This window comes from Patella vulgata, chromosome 3 (genome assembly GCF_932274485.2).
Source record: "Patella vulgata chromosome 3, xgPatVulg1.2, whole genome shotgun sequence".
Classification (NCBI taxonomy): Eukaryota; Metazoa; Mollusca; class Gastropoda; family Patellidae; genus Patella; species Patella vulgata.
In genome coordinates this window covers 85225421-85238389 of record NC_065881.2, presented here as the reverse complement: position 1 = coordinate 85238389, position 12969 = coordinate 85225421, and the positions used below count along the sequence as shown (strand labels likewise).

The following is a 12969-nucleotide window of genomic DNA, read 5'->3' as shown; positions in this document are numbered from 1 at the left end:
TCTTAACTGCAGATATATTATACGGATACAATTCCAATATATCCTTCATTATTTCAGCGTGTTCATTATGACTATTGTATGAAAGATGAAGATCCAGTTAGATATTACAGATTTTACGAGAAACCCAAACATCATGACACTGAAGACGGTCCCATTAAGAAATGTTTAAAACTCTGTGAAGACCAGGTAGGATTTTACATACGCATATCTTTGATTTTATTTATAGATAGGTTTGATTTATTGAAGTCTTCTGTGTATGCATATGTAAGTTGGGTATAAGGGGCTGAAATGTTATTTTGCATCAGAGCTGGGAGTGTTTACAACTGGGCTAGAAAGTTTTACACCAGTGGTGAAGTATATGAAACCACTTGTTGGAGAAAAACCCATGGGGTTAGGCATCCAGTCCTACTTCTTGTCAGATAAAAACCCTGTATTGAATTCATGCCTTAGTTTGTGTCAGAGTTAACGCCCCTTTATTCTAATACATCACATCTATTCTGGGGTAATTGGAAAAGCTGCTATCCAACACAAATTCCCTTCTAGCACACCGCATGGCGTATTCCAGTCGTTATCATCCCACTTGGTGCAGAAAGTAGATCTTGAAACCTCACTTCATTTTATTTCATTTCATTTCCAATATTCTTTTCAGGGCCCCCAGATGCTTCCAGCGCATTTTCAAGTAGACATGATTCGTATCTTCTGCAAGGCAAAGGATAAAAAAACCATACAGGCTGCCGAATCAGCTTTTAAACAATGGTGTGATGACAACGAAGTGACGCCAGAGGTAGTTATTTATTGTATTGTATTGATGTTGCTATCTGGGTAAAATTCTCTGGATGGACGAATCCTTAAGTCAAATCTGCATGATTCTGATAAACTCAGTTTCACAGAATTTATATGAAGAAAAACGATCCTTTATTCTGTAATTATTTATATATGTGAGAAAACCACAGTGGCTCATTGAGTAACGGGCTGACCCAATAAATAGGAGATCCCAGGTTTTTTTTTTTACAAATTTTAATTTGTTTTATTTTTCAGACTATCAGAGGGGGTTTTAGATTCGAGGAAGCTACCAATGGGGTATTAATACATATACATTTCATTCAAATGTTTTAGATTATTTCACATCTTATAATAACAAATGTTCAAATAACAATGTATAATAACAATGTTCACGTTGTATAATAACAATTTTTTTTTATCTTGTTTAATAACAATGTTCACATTGTATAATAACAATGTTCGCATTGTATAATATCAATGTTCGCATTGTATAATATCAATGTTCGCATTGTATAATATCAATGTTCGCATTGTATAATATCAATGTTCACATTGTATAATAACAATGTTCACATTGTATAATAACAGTTTTTGTCTTATATAATATAATTAGAAATTCATAATCCTTATAAGACATATAGAAATAGATTTCACTAAAAATAAAACACACTTATATGGATATACTACTTCTGAATTTATTAACATGCTACGTTTCGATACACATACAGATATCGTTTTCAAGCAAATAATTTGAAAACGATATCTGTATGTGTATCGAAACGTAGCATGTTAATAAATTCAGAAGTAGTATATCCATATAAGTGTGTTTTATTTTTAATTAGAAATTCACTTTTTAATAACAAATTTGATCATCATGTTAGAATAATAATTTACTTTTTGATAGCACATTTTCTCAACATTTTGTAATAACAAATTTTCTCAACATTTTGTAATAACAAATTTTCTCAACATTTTGTAATAACAAATTTTCTCAACATTTTGTAATAACAAATTTTCTCAACATTTTGTAATAACAAATTTTCTCAACATTTTGTAATAACAAATTTTCTCAACATTTTGTAATAACAAATTTTCTCAACATTTTCTAATAACAAATTTTCTCAACATTTTCTAATAACAAATGTCCTCAACATTTTCTAATAACAAATGTCCTCAACATTTTCTAATAACAACAGTTATTAGCTACTTGTGTGTTATCTACACAAGTTAATAAGAAGTGGAATCTAGTGTTCTGGAAAGGGTACAAGAACCAAGACCCATGTATGTAAATTCACCTTAATGAAAAAATGAAATTGAGTTGAACCTCCTTTTCTGTGCCAATTGGTCTAATGAAGACCCCTGTATATGAATGCGCCTAAATGAAAAGATAGGTTGCCAAGCAACGAAACGAACACCCACAGCAGCCAAATCGTCCGCGTGGTCGACAACGGTTGTCGCATATTTATTTTTTTGTAGGTAAGACAATTTCGTACAGATCAGATTATAATTTTTGTTGTTTGAGTGTTCACAACGCTTTACAAACTGAAACAAGGGCCTCAGCTCTGGAAATAATTTACAGAAATTGTTGAAATTCGACAGTTTATTTTCGTTTTACTTACTTAAATAATGTAGATAAATTACATACAGATCGGATGATAACCCTTGTCGTTATTTGCCGCCATAAGGTTCAACAAAGTGAAACAAGGGCCATAACTCTAGAACTAATTAACTGAAATTGCTGAAATATAATTGATGCATATAAATTTCATACAGATCGGATAATAACTTTTGTCGTTAGAGTGTTCACAATGTCCAACACAGTGAAACAAGAGCGATAACTCCAGAAGAAATTAACGGAAATTATTGAAATTATTCTTCATCTCACTTGTGTAAGCAACAATATTGAAAACAATCAAATGAAAAATGTAGAATGTTCACAAGGAATTGTGTACGTGCAGACGGACTGGTCGACGGCAATGAAATTGGGTTTAACGTTTTACTTGTTGGGGTGATGAAGACAGGAATTTGCCATGTAGTGTGCTATGAAGGTAATTGTGCCTTGGCAGTAGAGTTTTCGCCTACTCCTCATCACATTCCAACACTTCATTGAATTTCAACTGTCCAGGGTTCTTTTATATGCACGTCAATTATCCCTAGATGACTAGACATTGCTCCATGTTAGACCCTGTGTCCTGCACCTCTAGCAAAGGGATATCCAAAATGGACCTTCACTGACCTATAATACATCATATATCTGTATTTTACAATAATAGATGAAAGGTTTCTTGTTTTTCTTTCTAGTAAACCAGCAAAGAATAAAGATGACAGATTTAAAGAAAAAGATAAAATGGACTTGAGACATTTTTGTGTGTGTGTTTTTTTAATTTATTTCTTTTAAATTATTTGCTTGAGAGTTTAAAATCTATTTATTGTTTTACAGTTTTAGTATATATTTGTTGTATTACAGTTTTAATATATATTTATTGTATCATAGTATTGATATCTATTTATTATATCACAGTTTTAGTATCTATTTATTGTATCACAGTTTTAGTATCTATTTATTGTATCACAGTTTTAGTATCTATTTATTGTATCACAGTTTTAGTATATATATTTATTGTATTACTGTTTGAGTATCTATTTATTGTTTCTGTTCATGTTTTTACTTTTACTGGGTTTTCTCTAATTAACGGTGGAGAACTCATTAAATGGCTAGGAGATACACATTTAATAAGTAAGTTTACCCTCAAAGTTCATTAAACATACACACATACTTTATGCAAGAGCTAAATCTGCCAATTGCAGGTCTTCCTTTAGGCCTGAAATTTTATCTAATTTATTAATTAGACATTAATTAACTTATCCAGACCATAATCAGCTTTCGATGTCATCGCTAGCCTGCGATATTTTCTGGATTAGAATTTGCTGCCTAACGCTCATTGATAATTAAATGAAAACCTGGATAATCGAGACTATGTTTTTATCGTACAGACTATCACACTGATGAGCAGTGAATTTTCGCTAGGCCGCTACAATCACTGATAAGGATGACATCGATGCGACTTAATGAGTCCCATTAAATTAAATTAAATTCTAAAACATTTTTTTCATTTATTAGAAAAATAAATAAAGACGTTTGAATTATTTGTAGGTAAAAATCATTTCCTTTTTAGTGTAAATGGGTATTAAAATAATTAAAATTCGCCATTTAGCCCGAATCAGTAACGTCTTATGTAAACAATGCACGCGCTATTGAACCAATGTGTGACGCCACGTGTCGAAACAGTCATCTGTTACAGAGATATTAAAAGATCTCTGTGAAACATATTGACAGACTTTAGTAATGATGATAGAGGCTAGGCCCAAAATTCATTCGCTAAAATCTCGGTTCAGAGAGGCTCAATTTGACTGAAATTTTCCGCAAATTGCCTTTACATTATCTAGTTTTTAACTATTATAGTGAGAACTGCCAGCGCTTCCATAATGTATACATAAATGGCAAGGAACACATTTAATAGTAAGGGGACACATCTGTTGTCAATCTATAACTGTACAAGACTGCACAGTACACAATTGTCAAGCATTAATGATCTATAGAAGGGATGATAGGTACGGACAGGGATGCTATTTAAAAATTTTGCACGTCGGACATTTTTGGTTGGGGTTAACCGAATCCAGAATTCGTCGTCCGCATCAGGAAATAAGATCAATAGGCTCCCATTCCCTTTAGTGGACTTCAACTACTGTCTGAACCATCGTAAATTTTAAACGGATTTCTTCGATTATGATCAAACTACTTAACTTTGGTTATTATAAACTTACCTGTGTGTTTGAGATCAATGACAGAAATAGTATGTTTCTCATAAAGGTTTAAGAACGTCAGCATTCATCCATCAAATTGTACTGTTAGGATTGGTGATGTGCTTGTTACTCCATCTAACTGTCAGGAATCAGGGTATAATGATGGATTCGACTCGAACAATGGACACCCATATCACCAGCTTATGTAAGGCAGCGTCGCACATGCCTGATTTTTCCCAGATGACAGAAATATTAGTTGCTTGTTTTGGTTTGATTGTATAATCTTTTGATAATATATTGTCTCTAAATCTTTTAATAATATATTGTCTCAAAAACTTTTAATAATATTTGTCTACTGTCTCAAAATCTTTTAATAATATTTTGTCTCAAAATCATTTAATAATATTTTGTCTCTAAATCATTTAATAATATTTTGTCTCTAAATCATTTAATAATATTTTGTCTCTAAATCTTTAATATTCTGTCCCATACAATTCAATTGTTTATATATTTGTGTTTGTTTTAAAATATATTTCATGATGAATAAAGTAGCCTTCTTATACTTTAATTGTGTTTGTGTTCATTGGTTAAAGCTGAGGAAGTTTTTATAAATCAAGGAATGAAGATTGGTTCAGCGTGGGTCAAGACATTGCAGTTCTGTGTCAAACCTGGACATAAGGCACCCGTCATAGACTTGGTAAGACACAAATGCCACTTAAAGAATAAGACACAAATTGTCACACAACATATGTACTCAAACAAAAATAGGGGATATTGAAATGCAAATACCTATGCAGGTTGTGATATGATAAATAGTCATCAACACTTGAATGGTTTGAGAGTATGTTCACAGATGAAGAACTTATCGCCCCAACAGAATCACGGAGTTGCATGGGTGACACGCAATAGCTCCATACACGTGGGAGGGGTTCATTGTCAAATTTGACACGTCAAGGAAGGGTTGATGAAAACTGCCGCTTGCTGGTTTATCATATCTATGTTTGCTTTCCTATCTGTTCTTGCATAAGATTTTCTGTTTAGCGTATCTTTGCTTTAGTTTAATTTGATCGGGAGATGTGTTCGTCGACGTCAACGTCAACCGACAACACTGCAAGATTTGGTCGTGGCACTGCAAGAGGAGTGAGTCAGATTGCCCAGAATCGTGATTGGACGGTTGATTAGGAGCATATCACGACGAATTGCTGAATGTCTGAGGATTGGTGGAGCAATTACTCATTATTAAGACAAAAATAAAAAACGTCCATTTTCACTTTTGACAGTGTATCTCTTTGCGAGTGAAATGGGACCGTCAGATAACAATGTATAATAACAATGTTCACGTAGTATAATAACAATTTTTTTTTATCTTGTTTAATAACAATGTTCACATTGTATAATAACAATGTTCACATTGTATAATAACAATGTTCGCATTGTATAATATCAATGTTCGCATTGTATAATATCAATGTTCGCATTGTATAATATCAATGTTCACATTGTATAATAACAATGTTCACATTGTATAATAACAGTTTTTGTCTTATATAATATAATTAGAAATTCACTTTTTAATAACAAATTTGATCATCATGTTAGAATAATAATTTACTTTTTGATAGCACATTTTCTCAACATTTTGTAATAACAAATTTTCTCAACATTTTGTAATAACAAATTTTCTCAACATTTTGTAATAACAAATTTTCTCAACATTTTGTAATAACAAATTTTCTCAACATTTTGTAGTAACAAATTTTCTCAACATTTTCTAATAACAAATGTCCTCAACATTTTCTAATAACAACAGTTATTAGCTACTTGTGTGTTATCTACACAAGTTAATAAGAAGTGGAATCTAGTGTTCTGGAAAGGGTACAAGAACCAAGACCCATGTATGGAAATTCACCTTAATGAAAAAATGAAATTGAGTTGAACCTCCTTTTCTGTGCCAATTGGTCTAATGAAGACCCCTGTATATGAATGCGCCTAAATGAAAAGATAGGTTGCCAAGCAACGAAACGAACACCCACAGCAGCCAAATCGTCCGCGTGGTCGACAACGGTTGTCGCATATTTATTTTTTTGTAGGTAAGACAATTTCGTACAGATCAGATTATAATTTTTGTTGTTTGAGTGTTCACAACGCTTTACAAACTGAAACAAGGGCCTCAGCTCTGGAAATAATTTACAGAAATTGTTGAAATTCGACAGTTTATTTTCGCTTTACTTACTTAAATAATGTAGATAAATTACATACAGATCGGATGATAACCCTTGTCGTTATTTGCCGCCATAAGGTTCAACAAAGTGAAACAAGGGCCATAACTCTAGAACTAATTAACTGAAATTGCTGAAATATAATTGATGCATATAAATTTCATACAGATCGGATAATAACTTTTGTCGTTAGAGTGTTCACAATGTCCAACACAGTGAAACAAGAGCGATAACTCCAGAAGAAATTAACGGAAATTATGAAATTATTCTTCATCTCACTTGTGTAAGCAACAATATTGAAAACAATCAAATGAAAAATGTAGAATGTTCACAAGGAATTGTGGACGACGGACGTACTTCTGTACGTGCAGACGGACTGGTCGACGGCAATGAAATTGGGTTTAACGTTTTACTTGTTGGGGTGATGAAGACAGGAATTTGCCATGTAGTGTGCTATGAAGGTAATTGTGCCTTGGCAGTAGAGTTTTCGCCTACTCCTCATCACATTTCAACACTTCATTGAATGTCAACTGTCCAGGGTTCTTTTATATGCACGTCAATTATCCCTAAATGACTAGACATTGCTCCATGTTAGACCCTGTGTCCTGCACCTCTAGCAAAGGGATATCCAAAATGGACCTTCACTGACCTATAATACATCATATATCTGTATTTTACAATAATAGATGAAAGGTTTCTTGTTTTTCTTTCTAGTAAACCAGCACAGAATAAAGATGACAGATTTAAAGAAAAAGATGATATGGACTTGAGACATTTTTGTGTGTGTGTTTTTTTAATTTATTTCTTTTAAATTATTTGCTTGAGAGTTTAAAATCTATTTATTGTTTTACAGTTTTAGTATATATTTTTTGTATTACAGTTTTAATATATATTTATTGTTTTACAGTTTTGATATATATTTATTATATCACAGTTTTAGTATCTATTTATTGTATTACTGTTTTAGTATATATTTATTGTATCACAGTTTTAGTATCTATTTATTGTATCACAGTTTTAGTATATATTTATTGCTTTACAGTTTTAGTATTTATTTATTGTATCACAGTTTTAGTATATATTTATTGTATTACAGTATTAATATCTATTTATTGTTCCTGTTCATGCTTTTACTTTTACTAGGTTTTCTCTAATAAACGATGGGGAACTCATTAAACATATGTAAGAGCTAAATCTGCCTATTTCAGGTCTTTCTTTAGGCCTGAAATGTTATCTACATTATTAATCAGACATTAATTAACATATCCAGACCATAATCAACTCTCGATGGCATCGCTAAAATCCTGGTTCATAGTGGATCAATTTGACTGAAATTTTCAGCCAATTGCCTTTACATTATCTAGTTTTTAACTATTATAGTGAGAACTGTCAGCTCTTTATCTGATCTCCCATAATGTATCTTTAAATGGCAAGGGACACACATTTAATAGTAAGGCGGAACATCTGTGGACAATCTATAACTGTACAAGATTGCACAGTACACACTTATCAAGCATTAATGATCTAAATTGTCATTAGAATTAGAAGTCCAGAATTAGTTCACCAGAAGTCGTCGTTTGTTTCAGGAAATAAGGTCAAAAGGCTTTCATTCTCTTTAATGGACTTCAACTAATAATATTTATTATGTTATGTAGAATATCGGGTTCTGGATAATGTTGATGAATAGTTCACAATATTGGATGATCCTCTCTATTTTTCATATTTAATTACCGTGCCGGCTTCAGTACCTGCCTTGGTTTGTACAATAGAAAACGCAATCGAAACGTTCGTGATAAGAATAGTTCATGATATCTAAACATGGTTTTCTTCTTTAGAAACTGGTATTTTAAAATTAATTACTTGTAAAACGGCATAGCCCACTTCTGCGTATTATCGTGTCAGTTATTGACCTACGTGACATTTTACACATAATTCGCGCCAAAATCAATCATTTTACTAGTTTCGTAGTAAGCAATGCCGTGTATGATTTCTGTGCGACGGAAATCATACATGGCATTTCTTACTACGAAAGTGCCATGGGAATTTCTATATGGAGACTTAAAAGACGTAGTTTCATTACGGAAAAAATGTTAAAGGTGTTTAATAATAGGTAACGATTCGTACGGAATATTTTGACAGTAAGACCGAAATAGTATGTTTCTCATCAAGGTTTAATTTTTCGTACTAACCATAAACATTATTCAGAACGTGCAAAATTTTGAAATAGCATCCCTGTTCTTAACTATTCTTAGCATTCATCCATATACTTGTTTGTGCTTGTTACTGCATCTAATTCTGTCAGGAATCTGTGAGAAATGATGGAATGGACTGGAACAATCTACATCCATATCACCAGCTTATGTAATCCAGCGTCACACTCTGTGGTGCATTGGGTAGATCAGGAAGTTTTAAATGAAGGTTAATACCTAGAAACTTATACGTGCATTTGTTTCATCTTGGTTACATTACTGTAATAGCTGGTCTATCGCAGTTATGGGTGCCAATTTGAAGAATGCGGCCGTGCACTTCGTAATAAGAAGGCCACGGCCAATCCTACAGGCAGTCCGCTTGTTACCAGTTGAGGCTCGAGTTGAATTCAAAGTTTTGTGCATCATTTTCAAGCTAATTAATTACTGTGAGACCGTCCCAGTCTATCTTCTAGAACTTATCAATAACTGTGAGACCGCCCCAGTCTATCCTCTAGAACTTATCAACGTTGATCAACCTTTCCGGACACTTCGAAGTGGTGATGACACAAAACTTACACACCCATTTGTCCTCAACCGTCGCGAGCTTATGGGTATAGATCTTTTAGCATATTTGCACCTAAATTATGGAACAGCATACTATCTCCATTGAGAATAACTGACAATTTGAACTCTTTTGAACCTGCTCTTAAAACCTATATTTTTAGAAAATATTTTTTTTGTGAAGTTTTAATTGTTAGTTTCTTTTGCAAATTACAATGTTTAATGGTTTAATTTATATGGGTATACAGCAGTTTTAGTTATTAGTTATATTTACAATTTTTGATAATTTTAATAGTATGTTTTAAAGACCAATCTGATATATGTGTACAACAGTTTTCGTTATATTTGCTTTTACTATATTTAATAAATGTAATGTAAATTCATCAAGTTTAATAGTTGCTTTTAGTATTTTTAATAATTTTAATGTAAATTTATAAAGTTTAAAAGTTAATTTGTTATGTTTATACAGCGGTTTGAGATTTTGTTTTAATGTAAATCGTTTTATCAAAAATAAATTTTTATTATTTGTTGTCGGTGAATGGAAAATACTTAAAATATTGTGTGATGACAAATCTCTATGTGCTGTAATACCCAATTTCTAAAATCACCCGAAGTAGGCTGTACATAACTTTGTGCTGCAAAACCCAATTTCTAAAATCACCCGATGTAGGCCATGCATAACATTGGGCTGCAATACCCAATTTCTAATAACTCCCAGCCTATACGTAACATTGTGCTCCAATACATAATTTCTAATCACTTCAAGTGTACAGTGTATAACTTTCTGCCATAATTCCCAAGTTTACAACATTGCCCGATTCTTGTGTAAATTTTCTCAGATGACAGAAATATTAGTTGCTTGTTGTAGCTTGATTTTATAATCTTTTAATAATATATTGTCTCTAAATCTTTTAATAATATGTTGTCTCTAAATCTTTTAATAATATATTGTCTCTAAATCTTTTAATATTCTGTTCCATGGAATTCACGTTTTCTTGAATGTTTTATAAATTTGTGTTTGTTTTAAAATGTATTTCTATTTCATGATAAATAAAGTAGCCTTCTTATACTTTAATTGTATTTGTGTTCATTCGTTAAAACTGAGGCCATGAAAATGAGCCATTGTCACAGACTTTGCCAGACACAAATCATCACATAACATATACATTATAATATAAACGGTGTGTTAGTCCCGAAATGACCTGGTTTCTGTCGAGTGGGCGTTAAACCCCATTTGTCTCTCTCTTAGTTCTGTTCTGGGAGGGACACACGTATGTAATGTGCGTTGCTCTATGTTCTATTACAGGAGGGGTGGTGCATGCTGAAAAGTTTTTTTAGAGAGGACCCGGGGGTCCGGTGAGAACATTTTGAAAAATGGGGTGTTAACATGTGCTTCAATTTTATTTCAATAATTCACTTGTGCGTAGGGGCGTTTAGCAGTTTGAGGATCCAGAAACCCACGGATACGCGTTAAACATTCGGCCACCCACCCACTCTCATTTCAGAAAGCATCAAGCACTCAAATGGTTTATCACTCAGTTTAACGCAAGCAGAAAATGGTCATTATCGAAATTGATCAAGGTATTGATTTAAAGAAGCCATGCACCAAGTTTCATCACTCACCCAGTTAGAATCAAGAGTCCCATAGAACCAACAAATCAAGTTACTTATTTCTGCTTAACTTATCAAACTCAGTCAAGACATTCAATTAATAAATTGATAAGTTAATAAATTACTAAGTTTGTAATTTCTACATCAAGCAAAAGCCAGAGTGTGTGATGGAGGGACAAACCCCTTTTAACAGTCCCTTGGCGTGGAACAATAATCCTTCTCAGTGGGGTCTCCATTTGACTCTACAAAGGGAGAGAGAGTTTAACTCCACTCAACACAAACTAGGTCATTTCGGGATTAACATATGGTTCAATTTTATTTCAATAATTCGCTTGTGCGTAGGGGTCTTTAACAGTGGGGGGAAACCGGAGGACCCAGAGAAAATCCAAGGGGTGGACTGGCGGCCCTACTCCTTGTCACGTACAACCGGGGATTCAAAACCACGCCAGCTGACTCAATGACAGACCTTATGATACAACGCACGCGCGCTAACCATTCGGCCATCCAACCCCGGTCTACAAAAGGGGAGTAGCCCTCTGAAAAGTGCAGGCCCTTTCCAACGGGCCTTGCTCTGCATTTTAAGAAATAACAATTGAGGTAATAGCTAAGATTATATCCTTTTTATACAGAGAAAAGACAATAAACATACATATATATAAATATATATATATATATTAATGATATACATATATATAAGAGGATTAAGAGAGAAATATACAGAACATAATATAATATGTATATAATATACGAATTATTAAAAAAAAAACAAAAAAAAAAAACAACATTACGTCAGATCTATAACTTGTAAACATGCATCATGTTCACGCGATCTTAATGTTTACAATTCTAATTAAAAAAAAAAAACTACAAAAAAAACTCAAAACTAACAAACTACAGAAAAACAAACCAGGTGTGAACTACGGTACTTAATTATAAAATATCTTCTTTTTTTTCCCAGCAAAAGTTTAAAATGCAATTATTTCCAAGGAAAAGCTAGAAATAAGATTCGGCATTTCGACAGAGTGAAAACTGAAAATTTTGTCTTTAAACTTAATTAAAACATAAAAATCACTCATGATATATCATTTCTTTTGTAATTAAACTTGACTAAAATAAAAATGTATGTTTATTGACCCATGTTTCACACAAAACAATATTTTGAAACAAACCCTGTATTTCATGATAAAAAAAGCCCTCATGATCAATTCATACTTCGATACTATTGGTGGTGTCTAAAATCATGGACGAATGGGGAGGCGATCAGGTAGGTTGGGGTGGTCATTTTGATAGAGAAAGTTCATTTACTGGTAATGGGGATTCTGGGTACTAGTGTCATGGTTACCTAACCCAAACCCTTGTCGTGTATTATCTATCTTAAGGATTTCCTAAATACAGTGGATGTTTAAAGGACATTAAAAGCTTCATAAAACTTGCTGCCAGAACCCCCCCCCCCCTAATTCTAACTGCAGTAGTAGTGGTAGTATATGGAAGTCACCCAAAATATACATAATTAATAATTTTTGGCAAGAATTTAAATAAACAAACATACTTATTTGATTAAATTACAAAGATTTGAAAAAACAAAGCTGCAAGAACATGCAATCTTAAAATGATATATGAAATGAAGATATATTATTTCTCAGCTTGAGATCAACTTTTTGTCCTTATCATCATTCTGTATATTTACTTCTTCTAGAACATTTCATAACACTTCTTATTCACCCAAGAAAACGTAAACTAAGCTATAATAGGGATGCAATGAATTAAAATCTGAGTACAAATTTTAGCTCTTGGCCTAAGTT

General features: G+C 32.7%; 1 protein-coding gene across 2 annotated transcripts in view; it reads left to right on the top strand.

The window, feature by feature from the left end:
• The window catches only part of LOC130010333 (deoxynucleoside triphosphate triphosphohydrolase SAMHD1-like), a 49064-nt gene extending 38439 nt beyond the window's left edge, over positions 1-10625 (top strand). Inside the window, exons 13-16 of one of the 2 annotated variants that reach the window (XM_056100040.1) lie at positions 58-186; positions 650-784; positions 1039-1080; positions 7521-10625. In XM_056100040.1, the coding sequence (XP_055956015.1) occupies positions 58-186; positions 650-784; positions 1039-1080; positions 7521-7523 (309 nt within the window). In that variant the 3' untranslated portion in view covers positions 7524-10625. Of the gene's footprint in view, positions 1-57; positions 187-649; positions 785-1038; positions 1081-3084; positions 3237-7520 lie in introns of those variants that run through there. The other variant, XM_050543048.2, reaches the window with a different exon arrangement.
• Positions 10626-12969: the final 2344 nt, after the last annotated feature.